This window comes from Mastigoproctus giganteus, chromosome 6, assembly GCF_048544385.1.
Source record: "Mastigoproctus giganteus isolate SK-2022 chromosome 6, ASM4854438v1, whole genome shotgun sequence".
Classification (NCBI taxonomy): domain Eukaryota; kingdom Metazoa; phylum Arthropoda; class Arachnida; order Uropygi; family Thelyphonidae; genus Mastigoproctus; species Mastigoproctus giganteus.
The window spans coordinates 164,055,975-164,075,951 of record NC_143580.1 but is presented as its reverse complement, the minus strand read 5'-3'; the positions used below and the strand labels follow the sequence as shown (position 1 = coordinate 164,075,951).

The following is a 19,977-nucleotide window of genomic DNA, read 5'->3' as shown; positions in this document are numbered from 1 at the left end:
GCACAGACTCGCAATTCATCCTAGATGGAATCGCTCTAAACTTTCTCCAGAAGGTTTTAGAGAGATGGAATATCTCTAAAATCTTCTGGAGAAGTTTATATTTGTATTTAACTGTTTCTTATATGTATATATGTATTTTGTGTGCTGAATCCAACGGTGTAATCATGGCAAGGAATATAAAAAAGGTGGCTAGACTTATTAGTGATCAGAATGACATCTCGGATATCAATACAATAGATAATTCCCACCGAAATAACTGCAGATCCCAAATTTTCCTAATACTTATCCTCCTAAGTAAACTTAAACTTCTCGTAACCTTGGGTTTTGTGTCTACAATATCCTAAGGATTGATGCCAACTGATTCTGTGAGGATAAGGCCCTATTGTTCTCAGATCTCTCTCAAACCTATTCCATAATTCAGATGTAGCCATTCAGATGTAGCTATTTGGGATCCCTCTAGGACAGCAATTCTTTCACCATGTGAACTCAAGTCCAGTGTAATAATAGTGTTAGCCTAATAGGTTCATTTATATGGGTCAATTATAGAAAATTAATGTAGAACGTGATTAATGTAACTCACACACCCCTGAGGTTGTCTCCAGTAGTGTTTTGGCTTGTGTGAATAAAATTATTTTAACACTACTACTAACAATAATAATAATAATAATAATTTAAGTCATAGCTAAAAATTCCACGCGAAATGATCTAGTGTAATATTTAGATAAATACTAATATGCACCTTATTCATTCAATGATATTTCAATAATTTTTGCACATAATACAAAGTTACTATTCGATAACTAAGACGGCATCCCCGAGTGATACGTGCAAATGGGTTTACTCAGATGGAAGTGTATCTACATCCCAAAGTGAGAAGTTAATTTCTTGTTCCACAATAACCATTTAATTTATAATATTTTCAAATCAGTTTATTGTTCTTTTAGGAATGCTTTTGTTAGACAGATGCTTGTTTGTAAATATGGTCCTACTCATGTTCTGGCACTGCCTTCTGACATATATTCGCTAAGTTCTCCAAAATTCTTAAACGTTTGCAGACATCTGATAAAACGCAGATGAACACTATTAATTCTAATACAGCTCAGGGTATTTCTAAGCTGTCTCGTTTATTGTCTTTTTCCCAAAATAATCATCAATCATTAAGGTTTCGCAGCTAACAGTTTTCAGTCTAAGTGAAGGTCATCTTTTTACTTTAAGCAAAAGTAAACATATTTGAAAGCGAGATGAATGGTCTTTAATAAAATGTTAACTGTCAAATGTTAAACTGCTACTGCTGCTTTCGCAGCAGTAGCAGTTTAACATTTTTTTAGCAGTTTAAGCAAATGTTAAACACTACTGCTGTGAAAACACACACAGTTACTTTGAATGCTGAAATCATCGCTTAACCCTGCAATATTTTTCATATCTATTTTTCAAATCTTATTATGAACAGCTTTCATTTAATACCTGCTATGATAATCGATGCATCATAACAGGTATAAACTAATAATTAGGTTTTAAAAGCCCAGCTACGACCGCACGGGAGTAATCAATTCAAAGTAAAGAGTTACTCACGCTGCGCCCAAGATTACTCTAAATAAAACTTAATTCCTACCAGCTTCTCTTAAATTAACAGCTAAATTTCAGCATGAAAAGTCATTCTTTGACCCATCTATAGAAGTTCCGTACATTTTTGGGTGGTGCGGTCTCCAGATGTGAATACAATATTCCAAGTGCGGTATAACGATCATCTTGTATAGAGGGATGATGTCCTTCTCCTTACTAGAAAAAGTAGGCGCCTCCGTAGCCAGGTGGGAAGGAGCAGCAGTGAGTAGCACACGCTTCTTGATTAGACCGGGGTTCGAGCCCGTCACCACCAAATACAGAGGATGCGGAAAGGTCAGGGAATGACCACCGCATATCCCGGAGCAATATGGCCTTAGTTGCTAATGCTCCTAAAAAAAAAAAAAACCAAATAACTAGAAAAAGCCTTGTAAATTGTGGAAAGGACCCCATATTCCATCCCAGCCGTCTGTTTACACTGCATGGAAAATTTTGCATCTGAATGAATCATAACTCCTAGTCTTTTTTGTCCAGAACCATTATTAGCTTCTTTCCCTTCTAACTACTATGGGAGTCCAGGATTTCTGTTCCCCAAAATGCATAACTTTATATTTAGATGCATAAAACTTTAGTTGCCATTTTTCGGGCCGTGTCATTAACCGATCCAATTCTTTCTGTTGGATACAATATTCGATAATCATGCTATCAGAATATATACATTCAATTACTAGACAAAAATGCACAGAAAATTCCTTGCACGCATTTCATGTCCTCCATGGACGCTAGAGTGGGTGCGCTCCCTATCTCGTTTGAGAGGGTCTGGATTCAAATCTTGTCGGAGGCGGGAAGGATTCTTACGTTAGACTATGTGCATGAAATCCATCGGGACTGTAGTCAAGCGAACCCCTGATGAGGAATAACTCATCCAGAGATCGCTTAACAGGGAATAACTCATGAGTCATTCCTGGTTTTTTAGTCCACACAACGTGAAAACTGACAGGCGAATACACTCACCTATACAGCTATATACACACCAGATAAACCCCTATGTAAATTGGTGCGCTAGTATTAGTATTGGCCCTATAGCAAAAAAAAACAAAAAAAAAAAAAAAAAACAGAAACTTTCGTTGCATCAATCAAAACACACACACTACCATATGCGTTTCTCTCTTCCTATCGATATCTGGTAGGCCTTTGAATTTTCTTCAAACTGTCAGCCTCAACCATCTATGAAGGCAACTTTGATCACTATGACAAACTGGTCAGTTCGCCAAGGAAGGAAGGAAAAATAAATAAAACCCTTATTCACGAATCGCATTCTGTTTTAAATATTATTAATGATACTGATTTTTTTTATAAAATCATGTGCGTATTCTGGGATTTTTGACACGCTGTTTTTCAAAACAAATAAAAGTAAAATATAATAAAATTATTCCTTCTTCCATGGTATATTGGGTACTAAAATCGTATCTGACCGAGTCGATGAAATTTTGAGTGCAAAAAAAAATTAAATAGCAAGTTAAAAACGCGTAAGTTAAACATAAAAAAGTAACAACTATGTTGTTTAGATTAAAATGTTTGTTCAGAAAGTCACACTTTTGTGTGGCACGGCTTGCATTCTGACATAATGCATTGAGTAAAAAAACCAGAACTAAAATATCTAAAAATACTTCACTGAAAAATTAAAAAAAAAAACCGTATTAATTAGAATAAAAATGAAATAAGTATTTCAGTCTTTTCAGATAAAGTTGAATGAACCAGGTTAAAAGAAATTCAAACCTGATATTTTACGTGAATAGCTTTTCCGAAGAAAATTATCTGTAGCACCTTCAAATATTATTTAAGATCAATTTTTGGCAAATTGAAATTGTTGAATGCACCAATGGCGCCCTAGCGCTGTAAAGAAAAAGGAACAAATCTTGGGAGCATCGTTGTTAACTCTCACTAATCGGGCTGTGATAAAAACACTCATCCGTGACAGGATATCGTGAGCGATACTTACACGAAATGCAACTGTGAAGATCTCTATAGTTGGGGGACGTACTAAACAATAGCCAAGTGGTTGTTCATACGCCCGTGTGTTCAAGTCTGCTCCAGAGTACAAAATCCACAAAATAAGCGACCCATAACGTAGACCACTGTTTTTCAACCGGTGTTCCGCAAGCAATGACCAAGTATTCCTCGAAATGTTTATCAAAAATTAACACTTAGCAGTGAATTAGGCAAATTTTAGATTTAATTATAATTAAAATCTAAAAAAACTAACACTGTTCAATTTTAATGTTAAATTAAGGAAATTAAGCACAAATACGACAAAAAAGTTCCAGACGACAAACAGACTCAACTTAAAGTTTAGCAAGATAAACGCTTTTTAATTGAAACGCTGTGTGTAAATAGCTGTTTCTTTTCATGTATGCAAACCATTTTGCTGTCTTCCTTGAACTCATTCATGGATGAGCTGAGGTTCTCTATTCCAAGGATACTTTGTATCGGAGAACTCTATTAGTTGCACATATATCTATTATCAATCTTTATTATATCAGCTAATGTGAAAAGGATATGACTTAACCAGAGGCGGATTTAACGGCGGGCGCACCCGGCGCGCGCTCTGGGCCCCGACTTCTGAAGGGCCCACGCAAAACCCCAACTTTATACGCAAAACCCCAACAAATTAGTTGAACTAATATGTTCAACTATTAGTTCAAAACTTTGTGATTATTATTATGCTATTATTAATTATATTATACATATATTATATTCAAATTTTATTGAAAATAAAACATTAATAGTACATAATATTTTTTATTTATTTAAAAAAATGGTTAACATGTATTTTTATTTTCCCTGTCTCTCTCTTTTTTTTAAGGGACCCAATATTTTCTTCTGCGCCCGGGGCCTCAACCGACCTTAATCCGCTACTGGACTGAACCATATTAAATTCAACTCAGTACAACTTATTTTCTTTTATTTTCATCCTTTAGCTTATATACCCACCATTGATTATAACAGAATGAGAATTACACTGGTTTTTGCATAAACAGTATTCTAAATCGGAAATCCAATAATGTAGAATCTAGAGAAATCAATAAATATAATTCGGATATGCTTGATATTTAAAGGAAGGCAAGAGTTAACGAGCTTAACGACAAACAGAAAGTTATCGCTTTCTATGTACAGATAGATAGGTACAAAATACGGTATTAGTGTCAAGACACTTTTTTTGACGATGATTCCAAAACCCATAGGACAATATTTTCATCGACGCTACTCGCATCATATTTAACAGCTTATTTCTGACTTCGCAAATTCGAGATCATCTAACAAAGATTCGATAAATAAATTAAATGAAAAATCAGACATGATGTTTCCGCTGCATTGAATATGGATCTTTTCTGAGGGAAGCTAAAAAATATTTGAAATAAGTTTAAACAAAGGATGAGCCGAAAAGTATTTATCACCTTACAAGTATATTAATATTAATTAATCAGTTAAGCTGATTTATGAAATACGTAAATTGTGTTCTAATTGAACAGGTGCATAAAAAATTATGAAATGAAATTAAGATGAGAGGTGACTTGGAGCGTCAGTGATCTTTACGGTTATAATGATCTACATAGATCAAGGACAAGTCAGCTCCTATTGAAATAAATAAGCACAATCACTTGTAGTTGGGTACAGCCGAATAAACGTTTCTGTATTATAATTGATAGTCATCATCATTCTATGAGTTGTAGCTCAAACTCAGCTAATTCCGTGAAAGCCTAAGCTATGATTACACAAGTCAAAATTGTATCAAAATTGTCAAACTACAGGTATTTGTTGATATGGTAAATAGAGAAGGAACGTTAAAATTGGCAGATGCTCTCCTTGATTAATACAAACTAAACTTGAATTTTCCGAACTTTTTGATACAGTATCTCTTAAATAAATATGCTTTCATGGAATATTTTGCTTCAGATAGCCATCTAATTTAATATCCCGTAGGCGCCTAACCCTGATTCCCAAAATTTGACACTGGAGAACCATGACATGATAATTCTCCACTTAATAGTGAGAGTCAATATTCAATAACAAAATTTATTAGATTAAAAGTATTTAGACCAGGTCATCACATGGTATTTGATTTTTCTACTTTCAATTTCACCTTCCACCCCAGAGAGATTAAGCTTAAGAAATCAGTAACAATTTTTCATAAAAGGAGGGGAAAAAGCCCAATCTGAAAATGCCCTAAATCTGAAAAATTTGATTTCGCTTTAAAATCTGTAAGTCGGTGTGTGTGTGTGTGTGTGTGTGTGTGTGTGTGTGTGTGTGTGTGTGTGTGTGTGTGTGTGTGTGTGTGTGTGTGTGTGTGATCAATGACGCTGTCAAGAAAAGACAGTCAGAATAAACTTCAGACATTATTTGCGAGTACTGTAATTTTCATAAAAACCCTTAAGAAAAAATAATAATAATAAATGCAAAAGAAGCACAAGGTGATAATGTTGTTTTAGACTTTACAAATAATTAGAAGTGAACATCTATCAATTTCTTCCCGGATCCAAGGGATACCTCCCCCACTACAGCGACAATATTTAGCCTACACTTCCATGGAAACGGTAGTGTTCTTACCTGCACATCTGGAGGATGTTGGATGTACTCGCCAGCATGGGTCCAGTGGATAGTGTAGTACTTCCTATTCACGCAGCATGGACAGCACCACGCCTGGTAAACACACAATTGTAAGGAACTCGCTTCACACTAAACATCCGACTGTAAACTTGTTGTAACACAGACACAAGCCCGCCTCTCCGCCAGAGTCTGCAGAAGTGCGCGCGCGCTGCACCTGGCTCCGCCGTGCCCGACTCAGCTGCTTACCGCAGAGAGGTCGTCTATTTCCTTGACGCCTGATTGGTGGACGAATACCTGACGGCAAGCAGGGTGACGTTCTGAAGGCTGCGGATAACGACGTTAAATCTCGCAAGGCAGCAAGTAACGGAGATGTACAGATTCACGTGGCTGGAGAGAGCGCGCTCCACATCAGATTCCTTTGGGACTGGCGGTTTTTTTTTTTTTTAATTTATTTTTTATTTTATCAGAACTCTGGTAAGTCATGTCATCAGTGGTCCCTCCCTATACGCTAACAACTGAATAGCTGTTATTTGCGCTGCCAATGACACTTCAGGACGCAAAGGTAGAGAGAAACTGGTTGGAGTGGAATTAAAATTGAGAATCGATTAAAATGTTTTAAATTCACTCACCAATATATGGAATGATATCGCTATAACGGACTGAGAGCTCGTAAGGGCATTTTCAAAATAACCCGCCGGAATAAATCTTTGCCCAGGTTCTTGTATACAGTCGTATACCTAACGGAATGTGGTCTGTTGGTAAAGGAAGAGAAAGATTAATATAAAATGCTGTTTATTTGTAATGAAAATAAAATGACACTACCCTGCCAAGCCGACCGGGCTAGCCAGGTGGGTAAAGTGCCTGGAACCCAAAGGTCGCTGGTTCGAATCCCGCCTCGGGGTTGGATCAGAATAAAATGCAAAAACTTTGGGAGGTGCATTATGGCCACAGAAGCCGATGAAAAAAAAAAAAAAGCACTACCAACACGAACAGTGCCGTGTACCAGTCGCCGATCTATAACAGTGTGAAAAAGGCTCGATTCCATCGCTGGTTGAAGTTCAAAAAATGTTTCTAATGGGGATGAGAGGATCATTTTGTGGACTTTTGTTTCATATCGCGTCCGAGTTATATATGCAATTTACAGGCATGATATACTAATGCCTCATGACACTAGTCGCCTTGACACAAATTCTGAACAATATAACAACCTTTCCAAGTACAGTTTTATTTGTCTGATTTCTTTGAATAGAACAAATGAGGCACGTAGAACCGTTGCAAGGGCAATTCGATGTATGTCCGGGCACAGGACTGAATCGGCAAAAGGATGGTAATAGTCTCTCCCTTCTCTCTCTTTCTAATGTATTTTGTAACGTTTCATAATCAATGTCAGTGGTTTCTAAACTTTTTTTTTCCAAACTATTTTAAAACTGCTGCGGACGGTCTTGTTGTTGTTGTTGTTATTTGGTTTTTAGACCATTAGCAACTAAGGCCATATTGATCCGGGGATATGCGGTGGTCATTTCCTGACCTTTCCGCATCCTCCGTATTTGGTGGTCACGGGCTCGAACCCCGGTCTGATCAAGAAGCGTGTGCTACGCACTGCTGCTCCTGCCCACCTGGCTACGGAGATGCCAACGGACGGTCTTGAGGGGCCACTTAATGGTTTCTCGCCTGTTGCTCAAAAGTTGTAACGCGATATGCCGTAGGTCAGAAACGAGGAACCAAGGACACGCCTACCACGAGGTTACGTGGTAGGCGTGTCCTTGGCACGCTTAAGAAAATATACCAGCATGCGGCCACCCATAACCAGTTTATACAATAAACTGTTTACGGGTAGTTTTATTCGAAAATAAATTTACATAATTAACAAACATACGTTTTATTTCAAAACAAATTTTCTATGGTCTGTCAGTCACTTCTAGCGGTGAAAACCGAATCTGTAACCACGGTTAAAATTAAGCAGCTACAAAGTTCACCTAACCAATTTGTAATACACTGAGTGGACAGAAATCATGGGATATCTACCTAGTAATGGGTAGGCCCACCTTTCGCCCGGATAAGGGTAGTCACATGGCGAGGCACTGAGTCCACTAGTTCACTAAAGCGATCCACAGGTTTTCCACCATGCTTGCTGCACCGCTCTCCATAATTCCGTCGCATTCCTGGGTGCTCGAACGGACTTTTACATAGCATTACAAAAATGCTCCACAGGGTTAATGTCAGGTGAACGGGGAGGCCATTCCATGGTGGTAAAATCTGCGGAATGCTGTTCGAACCATATTCTAGTCACCACGGCTCTGTGGGGAGGCGCGCATAGTCCTGCTGGAAGAATCCATTGCCCTGTGGGTGCACGATGACCATGGATGCAAATTGTCTGAAAAGATGGACACGTAACCTGGACCGTTCAGAGATGCGTCTAGACGTACCAGAGGTCCCAACGTGTGTCAGTTGAACACGTCCGACCATCCACCTGCCTGAACAGTTCCTTGTTGACATGACGGGTACATAGCTTCGTGCGGTTTCTTTCAGATACGCACCCTCCTGTCCGCTCGAAATAACTAGAAACGGGACTCTTCGGACCAGGAAACCCGTCTCCAATTATCCAAGGTCTAGTGCCGCTGTTCTTTCGCCCAGTTGAGGGGTAGAGTCCTGTGTCCTGGTGTTAGCAATGAGACTCTGGTGGGTCGGCAGCTCCCACCTATTGTTGCTAATGATCGCCTGATGGTCTTGGTGGAGACGTTTCTGGCACCTCCCTCGTTGAAGTCGGCGGTGATTTGTGCCACTGTCACTCTCCTTTTGGCTGAAACAATGCGAGACAGACGTCAATGGCCACATTCATCCACCACCTTTCTCCGCCCACAGCGATATCCAAGATGAGATGTTATTCGGGAAACGGCGAATTCCCGATACACTCTTGATACTGTTGAACGGGGACAGTGCAATTTCTGCACCACCTCCGCGATAGAGTGACCCATGCGTCGGGCACTTACTATCAAAGTCGTTTAACTCACGACGTTTATCCATACTGAAATCGAATTACCGTCTACGTGAATGCAGTGTATATATCTCCCAAGCGTGGGTTCGTCCAATAGCGAGAGGGGGTGACAGCATCGCGTTGCCCAGTAATCAAGTATCCCATGAATTCTGTCCTTTCAGTGTACTCTACTTATTTCCCCCTGGATTTTAATAAACGCACTGTAATAAACTGAACAAACAGCAACACGTAGCAAAAAATAGCGAATTAAATATATCGAAATATAATGCAGTGCGAGTTATATTTAATGAAAATCTGTCCACTAGAGTCGAATTATAACAAACAGACAGGCAAGGTGAAGCCAACAGGCGTTTCATGCCTCGTATATATGCGAACGCACCTAAAAATGAAATTATAAAATTAAGAAAACTAAAGCAATACTCATCCTCGACAGTGTGGATGGGGAAAAGAAAAAAAATGCACCGGATGATTATAAATTAATAGAAGACACAGAGGCCTATACCAAATACAAACCAATCTGCACTTATGATACTAAGGGGTTTATGCATGCTAAAACAGATTAAAATAAGTCTTTTGTTAAGAACGCAAAGCTCTCTCGTATAGCACGGCACTTATAATCACCGCCCTTTCACACCAGGTAGAAACGATTTGAATCCCTTCAATGATGTAGGACATTTTATGGGCTATTTTCACAACGTGGCAAAGTTAGTTGGTCTCAATCGGGGATTGCACGATTTCCTCCTGGAAACTTTGATTTTTCGTCTAACAAACCTATCGAAAAATAAATGAAATTATAAACAAAACACTTACGCCTCGTGGCCTTAGTTGCTTTGGTGCTTAACACACACACACACACACACACACATACACACCTAACCCTAAGATCGCAAAGAATTTTTTGTTTATGTTAGCATGAAAAGGAAGAATCAGGATTGCCAGAAAAAATCGCCGACTTTACGTTTACATATGAAGTCGCATCATTTCATGAGGAAAACAGCAAATTACGAGAAATATAAAAAAAATTCCACTGGCCCAATTTCATGTATACACCCTGTTATCAAAAGTATTGGGACGTTGTAGAGTTATCATGGTTTTGAGAGGAACATGTCCGAATTCTGTCAAAACTGGTGAAATTCTTAAAAGGTTTTTTCACTTAGGGTTTTTGTTATTAGAAGCATTAGCAACTAAGGCCATATTGCTCCGGGGATATGCGGTGGTCATTCTCTGACCTTTCCGCATCCCCCGTATTTGGTGGTCACGGGTTCGAACCCCGGTCTAATCAAGAAGCGTGTGCTACGCACTGCCCACCTGGCTACGGAGGCGCAAAATTTCACTTAGGGCTATAGATAGCCTATCTCAAGGCAAGGGAGTAGAGTTTATCCCGTGTGTAATTCTGGAATGTTAATTTTCATAACATAAAAATCTGCTGATGAACGCACGCTTGAACAGAAAACAAACGGTATCAATTGGAATGCCAAGAACCAGCGCACCCTTGTCTTAGTAGTCGATCCGCCAAAAATTTCAAAGAACCAGCATCTGTGCAATGAATTGGACAGGTTCTGTGCGTAATCGACCATGGACACCGCCTTTACAAGTTGAGTTAAAAGGTTTCTTGCGTAGGGAACCCAAGTGTTCAACGATCTTTCCAAAAATTTGTTTACATTCAGGCTAGGTATTCAAGGTCAAAAGTGACTTACCACATTAAAAATTACGTTTTAGTCACTTATAAAAATAAATTAAAGAAATAATTTGTATCATTGCTAAGTCTGCAACTTTAAATCTGTCCCTGCTTTGCATTCTATTCGTTCCAGCCTTTGAGAGGATTTCCGAATACTTTCGAATGGGAAAAAAACTGCAATGAAGTTGAAAGGGAAGGGATACAACCAGAAAAGATATTAGTCCACATCAGTAGTATTGATTAATGAACTATATTGAATGTTCACAGATGTCGACTATAAATCCATTACTTAATTTCTACATTACTTTTCAGCAGTAATATGAAACTGCTCCCGCCCTGAAATTTTAACATGAATTATTCAAGATTTACAGAGGTGTGTGATCCATTCAAGCTAGAAACAGCAGTATTTCTTGCAGTTAATGACTGAATGTTTCTCAGTTACAATATTTTTATATGTTTCGTTGATCTTGTAAGAAAAAGCAACTGATATTCAAAAATGCCGTGGTTTGAAGAGAAAAAGTGATGCTACCGGAATAGCCGATTCCGAGTCCTAATCTTAACCCCTTATTATAAATATTGGTGTATACAAGTTATTACATAGGATTTTAATATAAGCCGTATGCGTTATATCTTTGTATACAGTGATGGATGTTTTTTTTATTTTTATTTATTTATTTATTATTGTTTTTTTTTTTTATTTCAACGGAAAAATCGCACAGTAGCTTAAAACTGAATTAAACTAACTGAAAAAAGTGGCATATGGTTCAATCGATTGATTAAATCTCATTGGAGATCTCATTTGCAGGTCAATTTGTGACTTTTCGCCTAATCTATCAACACTGGGATGAACTATATTTGTCCACCGGATATGAATGTAACTATTGATAACCTTGTACAAGCATGAATAAATTAATATTTATTCAGTTTGCTGAGAAACTGCGTAAATATTTTGCATCTGCATTCACACACAAAGTTTTTAGAGATGGGAATACTAGAAGTATACCAAATTCTAACTGAGAATTAAACGACGTTATAATAAGGAAAGGAAGCTGAAAGAGAAACTGTTAAAGATAGAAGTAAATAAGACACCTGATAGAATCTAACTGTATTAAAAGAATCAGCAGAAGAGGTAAGCAAACCTTCAGTAATAATTATGAGAGCATCCTTGGAATCGGGAAACGACCCTACAGACTGGAGATGTGCGGTCTCTTCTATTCATAAGGAGGAGGGATCAAAGGTAAAGTAATTATTACAGACCTGTAAACCTGATTTCTGTACCTGAAAAACAATGGAGTCAGTAGTAAGAGAAGTAACGCAGGTTCACCTAGAATATTGCTTCCTTGCATCATTTGATCTTACTAATACTAAGATTTGATTTCTTTAAATTGCGGCAGGAAATTAGGCACTGAGAAGAGAATTGACTGAAGTGAGTGTTTAAGGTTTTAATTGGTTGAGTAAAGTAAACTCTGATGGCTCCTTAACTCATTCTCAGAAGAAACACACAAGGGGACATAAATGTTATTGGAAAAGGTGGTTTCAGGATAAATTTATACCTAAATTTGCCTTTAGCCAGAGAGTAACTGATTGTAAGAGCAAATTCAATATGGTGTTATGGAAGTTAAAAAAATATTATTTAATATATTTAATTATATATAAAATAAATTTAAAGATGATCGATTTTTGAAATGTCACAAGTCAAATAACGCGAGCTTACAAAACTGCAAACTAAGATAATTATTGTACACAAATTATTGACTTAGGTTCATTCAGAGTTCGGAAATCCGCAGTCAAACAACTGGTGATCCCCTGAGCTAAGTTTTTGGATATGTTTCCACCTAACGCAGAATTATCAATTAATGAACATTCAGAGGATAACGGCCTTAATGGATAATGATATTCTGCAGGACAATGGCCTTAGAACATTGTCCTGCAACGTATGCTACTTTGCAGTTTCGAAACATTTTCTCTGTGAATTTAAAATCATCTGGATTTGTAAATTCTGTGAAATTATTAAGTGCACGTGAAATTTAATAACACTGATGATATGTTTACTTAAGTAGAGTATGTTTTTAAAAATGTTTCAGCAATGCTATGTTATATATGCTTTTTTTGTAATTTGCTCTAAACCCTCCTAGAATACGAATACTGTGTAGGGAAACATGTAATTTGTTCATTGAATAAATAATAATAAAAACAGTTATTTCAGTAATGGCATTGTGTGGTTAACCCGGACATGACACCTGAATAGACCGTTGTTCTTATGCGAACTTTTTATATTACTGGAAGACTTTGGCACGTTTTAAATAGTTTGCCGTACGCATAACTACCTTACAGTGTTAAATTTCGCTCATTTTTCAACCCTCTACATTCAAAAATTACATCACAACACGCTGAGAACATTTGGAAGAATCCATGTTTACAACGCGCAAACCTAAGCTTCTCGCCTCATGTTGAGTAAAAATTATACGAAGGTGGTTCGATGATGACCTGTACTTATTATTTTTTTTTTAAACATAAAGTGAACATAAAAATGATACGCCACTCTTCGTGGCAGATACACTGCATTCAGTTTCTGACACCCGGTCTTTCCCTCTGTGCATGCGCACTGGAAGTACCACAAGATGAAGTCAAACTCTGCCATTCCGAAAGTATAACAAAATTATATCATCAAATTTCTGTTAAACGGGAAACCTGCTGAACTTCTCCGTAGGTTAAATGCACAATATGGGGAATAGATTCGATCACTTGCAGTGTGCATCATCGGTGCAACATTTTTCAAAAGGCAGTGAAGAAGTTACTAATCACCGCATAACGAAGTGTAGCGGATAGCTGTCACAGATGTGAACATTAGTTGCGTCGAGGAGTTAGTTTAAAAACAGACAATTAGAGAAAACGATATTGTAGCGAAAGTGCATATAAGTGTTGGAAGAATGTGTAGAAGCAATTATTCATGGACACTTTATTATTCAAGGAAGTGCGCGCACGATAGATTACAAAGATGCTGACGTTGGACGGAGGCGCAAACTCTTTCTGCAGGACATGTGGATCCGAATGAACCTGGGATAAACATAATTATGCAACAGTGACTTGTGACGATACACGGTTACAGTACTTCTCTCCAAGAAAGAAGTCCAGTATGGAACGGAGCCACAAGAGAAAAACACATTTCTGCAGCGAACAATGATTTGCGAAGAGATATGGATATGCTACTTCGCTCCATAATCATCAAAGAACTCTAATAAGGAATGCTGCCAAAAACAACACGCACCAACCAAAAAGACCTCTCAGCTTGCACAGTGGTCGTAATCGCTTACTTCCCTAGTAGAGTGGTTGTAATCATCTGCTTTTCACACTGGGTGAAAAAAAAAAAAAAAAAAAAAAAAAAAGGCCTCAATTCGAATCACGTCAATGATAAGGAATCTTTATGAGCTTTTTTTTCGCAATGTGGCTGAGTTAATCGGTCTCAGGTGAGAGTTACACAATTTTTTCGTCCAGCAGAATGATTGAAGGACACAATCTACTGACGCTTCATAGCTTTAGTTTATTTGGCGCTTAATACGCACACACGTTATTTCACCAACCAAAAAACACAGCATTATCTGGCAAGATCATGGCAAATGTCTTTTTGTATTCAGAAGGGTTTATCCTTGTCGATTTTCTACTACCTAGTGCAACAGTTAATGTTCAGCTCAGCATTACAGCAACCTTCTTCTTAATGATGTGCATACAGCAATTTGCAAGGACGGCTTAGGAAAATGTCAAAGGGAATCATTCTGCTGCGCGAAAATGCACACCCATATACGACGCTCTGACAACCTTGGGGTGGAAAATCATGAACCACCGTCCTTACAGTCTAGATTTAGTATCCAGTGAATATCACTTGTTTGGGCCAGTACAAGGAGCACGTGAAAAGGCAAGACAGATGATGAGCATTACGTGCAGTGTTCTGAACTGGCTTCGCAGTCAGCTTATTTCTTTATGGAGATGAAACAGAAAAATGTGTTTTGGTGTAGAGGGGAAACGTAAGAGAGTAAAAAGTTTGGAGATTCGAGTATGTGTATGTTTTTTAGTCAAAAAAAAAAAAAAAAAAAAAGTCAAACCAACCACCGTCGTACATACAAATCGGTCCCAAACGTGTCGTTGTCTATTTTTTGGATACAGTACAGTCATTATGTACATAATGACTGTACTGTACCATGATCTTTAAGAGGGGGGGGCGGCTAAAACAGTGTTCCGAGGAATCACTGAACATTAATCATCCTGTAACAATAAAAAAGAAAAAATCAAATTTTTATAATAAGCGCGTGGGGAGGAACTATAGTTCCTTTGGTCCTAACTGAAACAGCCACTGGTCCCGACTATTTGTTCCAAAAGTCTTTTATTTGAACGACTCCTATACACAAGATTATTCAATTCTGAACGTACCTAATAAAACAATTCTAATTCGTTTAAGACGAATATCGCTAATTCGTTTTTAAGAACTTGGAAAAAATTTACGTTCTATTAAACGCATTTCTTATGGGGATCTGTTAAAAACTATTGACATTAATGAGCTGGGTCCCTTTGCTGATTTTAATAATAATATTAAAAATTCGTTTAGATTTCTTAAATACATAAAATATTGTAATATAATTATTATGTTGTTTTTTTTTTAAACAGATATTTGTAATGTTTGCCTGTGAAAACATTAATAACACTGGTCACCATCAATTTCCTCTCTGAAATAATTTAGACAGATTCTCTTAGGAAATATGTTCAAAAACTCAGATTTGCGCTTAAAAAGTTCTCATTCATCACCCTCAGTTTTCAAATATCGTAGGTTAATGACTGAAAACCAAGATCTATAGTATTTTTCTTTTTTCTAGAACATTTGGGGGGATTAGGGAGCTTTCTACAACATTCAAATATGTTCCAGAAGGTTCTGAAATAGTGTTACGTGCGGAAGAAAAGTCAGGATGTTTCTGGAAGGTTCTAGAACTTTCGATGGAGTTCTCTAGAAAATTCTCTACCGATGTATATACGAGTGGGTTCCACACCAAAGTGTATGTGTCAGAGAGCGAGTGGTGAACCAAGTGAACAAGTGTTTTAGTGAATTAGTGTTTATACACGAGTGTTGTGTGCATTAGTGTAAATCGTGAACTGTGTTTAAATTAGAAATAAAAATCTACAATTTCTTAATGTGTTCTTTATGCGCGTATCTCAACTGTACATGAAATAGGTTGCGTTCTTGCCGAAATGGCGAACTATGGCCATAGTTGCCGATGCGCCTAATAAATCCCTAAACCAACAACTTGCCGAAATAAGCCTGATAGCTTTTCCTACATTTGAGAAATGGTATTAAAATCGAAGCGGAAGTCACTGTCGCAACTTGTGAGAAAAGCGTATGAACTCCATTTTGGATGTAAGGTCGAGATCAAGAAAAAGTATGGGCTCCAAAGATTTCCTGTAGCTAATGCTCAAAGACATTAACAGGCTGGCTTAGAGGTAGTCATAATCAATGCTTTTGCTGTTCCCACAATAACGATTGCTACTTTTGCATGACCAATATTTCTAGTATTTCTGGAAAATCCAAGCATAAAGTAAATAAATTTTCTGTTTATACTCCGGGACGACCACACAGTCAGAGGAGTTCACAAGGTAGAGGGAACACAAGAAACAGCACCGTATTCAGCAGTCACGGGCTTGAACCCGGGTCACTCAAGGCACGTGTGCTTATGCACCCGCGCGCCTGACGACTCGGCTACGGAGGCCTTAGAGTATCCTAAACATACCTTCTGCTCTAAGGGAGGTTCCTCACGATGATACAATGCCAGTGCCAAAGACAGCAGAAACCTATGCACTTAACTTTGATTCAGGATCAAAAAAGGAATCTCCAGAAGATGCAGAACCCAGAACGAGTAAAGACATGTGTGTGGATAGGTGTGTATGTAAAGGGCGGCACCTGGAACATCTGTTCAGTTCCGCCCCGTGTCTCTGTGAAGAACAGAATCAACTGTAAAGGGCCAAAAATGTGTTGGTGTAGGTTTGTGTGTATTATATATGTGTTCTGTTGTTCTGTTCTGGCCTCTTGGCTATCCAGAAACATCAGTCACCTGGACAGATGATTCTGGGTACTCGTCCACACCATGGGAAAGTGGGCCAGTCTCCCAGTATAGCACGCACCCGTCTCAAAGGAGACTCTGACACTACCTGGTGTTGCCAGCAGGTGGGCCGGGATCCTCTGGGGGCCCATTCCAGAGGGACAACAACAACAAAAACACCCACCAGTGGTGCAGGTTTTGAGAGGGAAAAAAATGGAAGAAAAAAACAGAAAAATAAAAAGAGGGAAAAAAATAAAAAGAGACGAGGAAAGGAAAAAAAATAATAATAATATACCTGAAAAGCTCAATAGGTTGACCTGGTTGATATTTGAATGGTGCTTGAGGTTATGCTGCTACCGCATTAGTCGTAAGCATATTTTTCCTTCTGGCAAAGACAGTAGCTGCAAAAGCCTGGAGTGCAGACAAGTGATGTGTCAGAAAAAGTTGGTCAACTTGATTTATGCTGAAGGATGGGACTTCATTTCGCAGCTCATTCCTAATATCTTCATAGCAGGCACATTCGTTGAAGAAGATGTTGCCAATTTTCTTTTGCTCCACAGAAACAGTGGTCAGTATTTAACAGGCCTAGCTGGTGGAGTTTTTCGTTAAGGGACCCATGCCCAGTAATAAGATATGATGTTTCCAGACCAATCGTAAACTATGAGCTAACGTTCTTCGACTTCACAAAGGAGACATCCGATAGGAAATTTCTGGTTACAGTACCAACAGTAGAATTGTTCACCTTGTTTTCCAGACATTTATCAGCTCGTTAAAACATCGAGCTTTTTCCCTTTTATTATCATCATTCGGCGATAGGTCTATATCCATCATGGAGGTAAGTATTCCTTTTTTGAGCCTGAAGCATAATCCTCTAAATATTACATATAGGTCTAACGGGAGAGTTCCTGCAATAACCTGGATTGCTGCAGTGGAGACCGTTAGGCAGATGCGATGTGTTGCTAGTAGCATTTCCCTCTGGATCGAGTTGAGTTTTTCCTTCATTTTGACGTTTACCACTCTGTGGAACCAAGCTCCGGCCACGAATTAGCCTATGGGAAGGAATATCGATTTATAGCAGAGGAGCAGGGTCCGCCTGGACAGGCCCAACTCATTTCTTGAAATTCTACTGATGGAGGCTGTAAACTTCCTGATTTTTTCACGAAGGTGTTGTGGGTGAGGTAGGAATGATAGCCTGTGGTCTATGATCACGCCCAAGACCCTGGCCTGCACAACCAGGGGGAGGTGGATACCATTAATTTTTTTTGGGGGGGGGGCTTTCTTACGTTAAATTTGTTTTAAAAATCACCATCTTTGTTTTGGTGGGATTAATCCGAAGTTTGTCGGTTGCCACCCACGAGGTGAGGCTATCAAGTACTTTCTGCACTCTTAGTTCAAGGACAGATCTTGAATGACCTGAGATGATGACAGTCAAATCATCGGCAAATGCAATGACTTTAGTATGTTCAAATTATTTGTTTAGCAGTTTTGAAGCACCATATTCCAGACCAGGGGCCCCAGAACCGTCCCCTGTGGACACCCCCGCTAAATAGGCCTGGATCTGTTGGTATTTAGATTTTACGATGATCGATCGCTCTGAAAAGTAGCTTCGGATTAACCAATAGAGACTGTGAGGGAATTCTGCCGATCTGAGGGTTCCAGGGCGAGTACAGATCTAGACTTTTTAACTCTTGATACTGCAAAGCCGCATCTAATCATTTGGGCAGAATTGAACGATTTGGTAGAGATTTGGACCTCGTCAAAACCTAGGCTCGATTACTAAGAGCACGGCTTCATCAGTGAAATCTTGAAAAGGAAGTCAAGGTGTCTTTTTATAGGAAATGAAATTTAACATAACGGTCTATTACTCCATGGATGGTTCTTTGGTTTATTGCAACAATGTCCAGAAATTAATGAAAGAGTCACAGCTGGAGCATCCCAGAGCAGTGGAGGCTTTTCATTGATTCATCCAAGGTCAGTTTGAAAACAGTTTTATTCCATAACAGAAATAAGTACCCATCTATACCATTGACCTGTGCAGCTCACATGAAGAAAACGTACGAGAACCCACAGGTTCTTTTGCAAAAAATATGCTATCAAGAATACAAATGGAATATTTGTGCCGACCTAAAAGTGGTAGCTTTACAAGGTGGATACACCAAATACTGCTGCTTTCTATGCGAGTGGGACAGCCGAACGAAGGATTGCCACTACAGGTTAAAAAAATGACGAGACCGTTCAGAAACTACACCAAGCCAAATATATATATAACCTCCTCCTTTGGTGGATAAGTCAAAAATCTATTTATGTCCATTGCATATCAAGCTAGGTTTGATAAAAAAATATGTGAAAGCGATGGACAAAAAAAGGAGAAGGATTTTCCTGTTTGAGGCAAAAGTTTCCGGCGCCTCCATAGCCAGGTGGGAAGGAGCAGCAGTGCCTAGCACACGCTTCTTGATTAGACCGGGGTTCGAGCCCCTCACCACCAAATACGGAGGATGCGGAAAGGTCAGGGAATGACCACCGCATATCCCGGAGCAATATGGCCTTAGTTGCTAATGCTCCTAAAAACCAAATAACAACAACAACAGCAAAAGTTTCCTCGAATTAGTGAGGCGAAGATAAAAGAGGGAATTTTTGTGATGCCTCCAATCACACTGCTATTCCAGGAAGAGGACTTCACTAAAAAATTAAATGCTACAGAAATAAGAACCTGGAAGGCATTCGAAAAGTCTGCCAGAACTTTTTAGGCAATGAGAAATCACAAAATTACAGTGAAATTGTGGATGAGCTAATTTTAGCAAACAGAGACTTGGAATGCAACAGGTCGTTATAGCTTCATTTAGACTCTTTTACCGAAAACTTGAGAGCGGTCTCCGATGAATACGGTCAAAGGTTTCGTCAAGATATTTCCCAAATGGAAAAAAGATACTAGGAAAAATGGAGTCCAAATATGTTGGCAGACTACCGTTGGAATCTCGTACGAGAGACACCAATTGGCGATTATAAAAGGCAAAAAACGACAAAATAAGTGTTTTGTTATCAGATAAACATTTCTG

General features: G+C 38.6%; 1 protein-coding gene across 2 annotated transcripts in view; it reads right to left on the bottom strand.

The window, feature by feature from the left end:
* Positions 1 to 19,977, bottom strand: part of dysf (neuronal PAS domain protein dysfusion) — a 395,946-nt gene that overhangs the window by 323,589 nt on the left and 52,380 nt on the right. Inside the window, exon 1 of one of the 2 annotated variants that reach the window (XM_090375455.1) lies at positions 6,169 to 6,267. The exons of the other annotated variant lie outside the window; for it this stretch is intronic. Within the exon in view, the coding sequence (XP_090231581.1) occupies positions 6,169 to 6,206 (38 nt within the window). The 5' untranslated portion in view covers positions 6,207 to 6,267. Of the gene's footprint in view, positions 1 to 6,168; positions 6,268 to 19,977 lie in introns of those variants that run through there. 2 annotated transcript variants of the gene reach the window in all.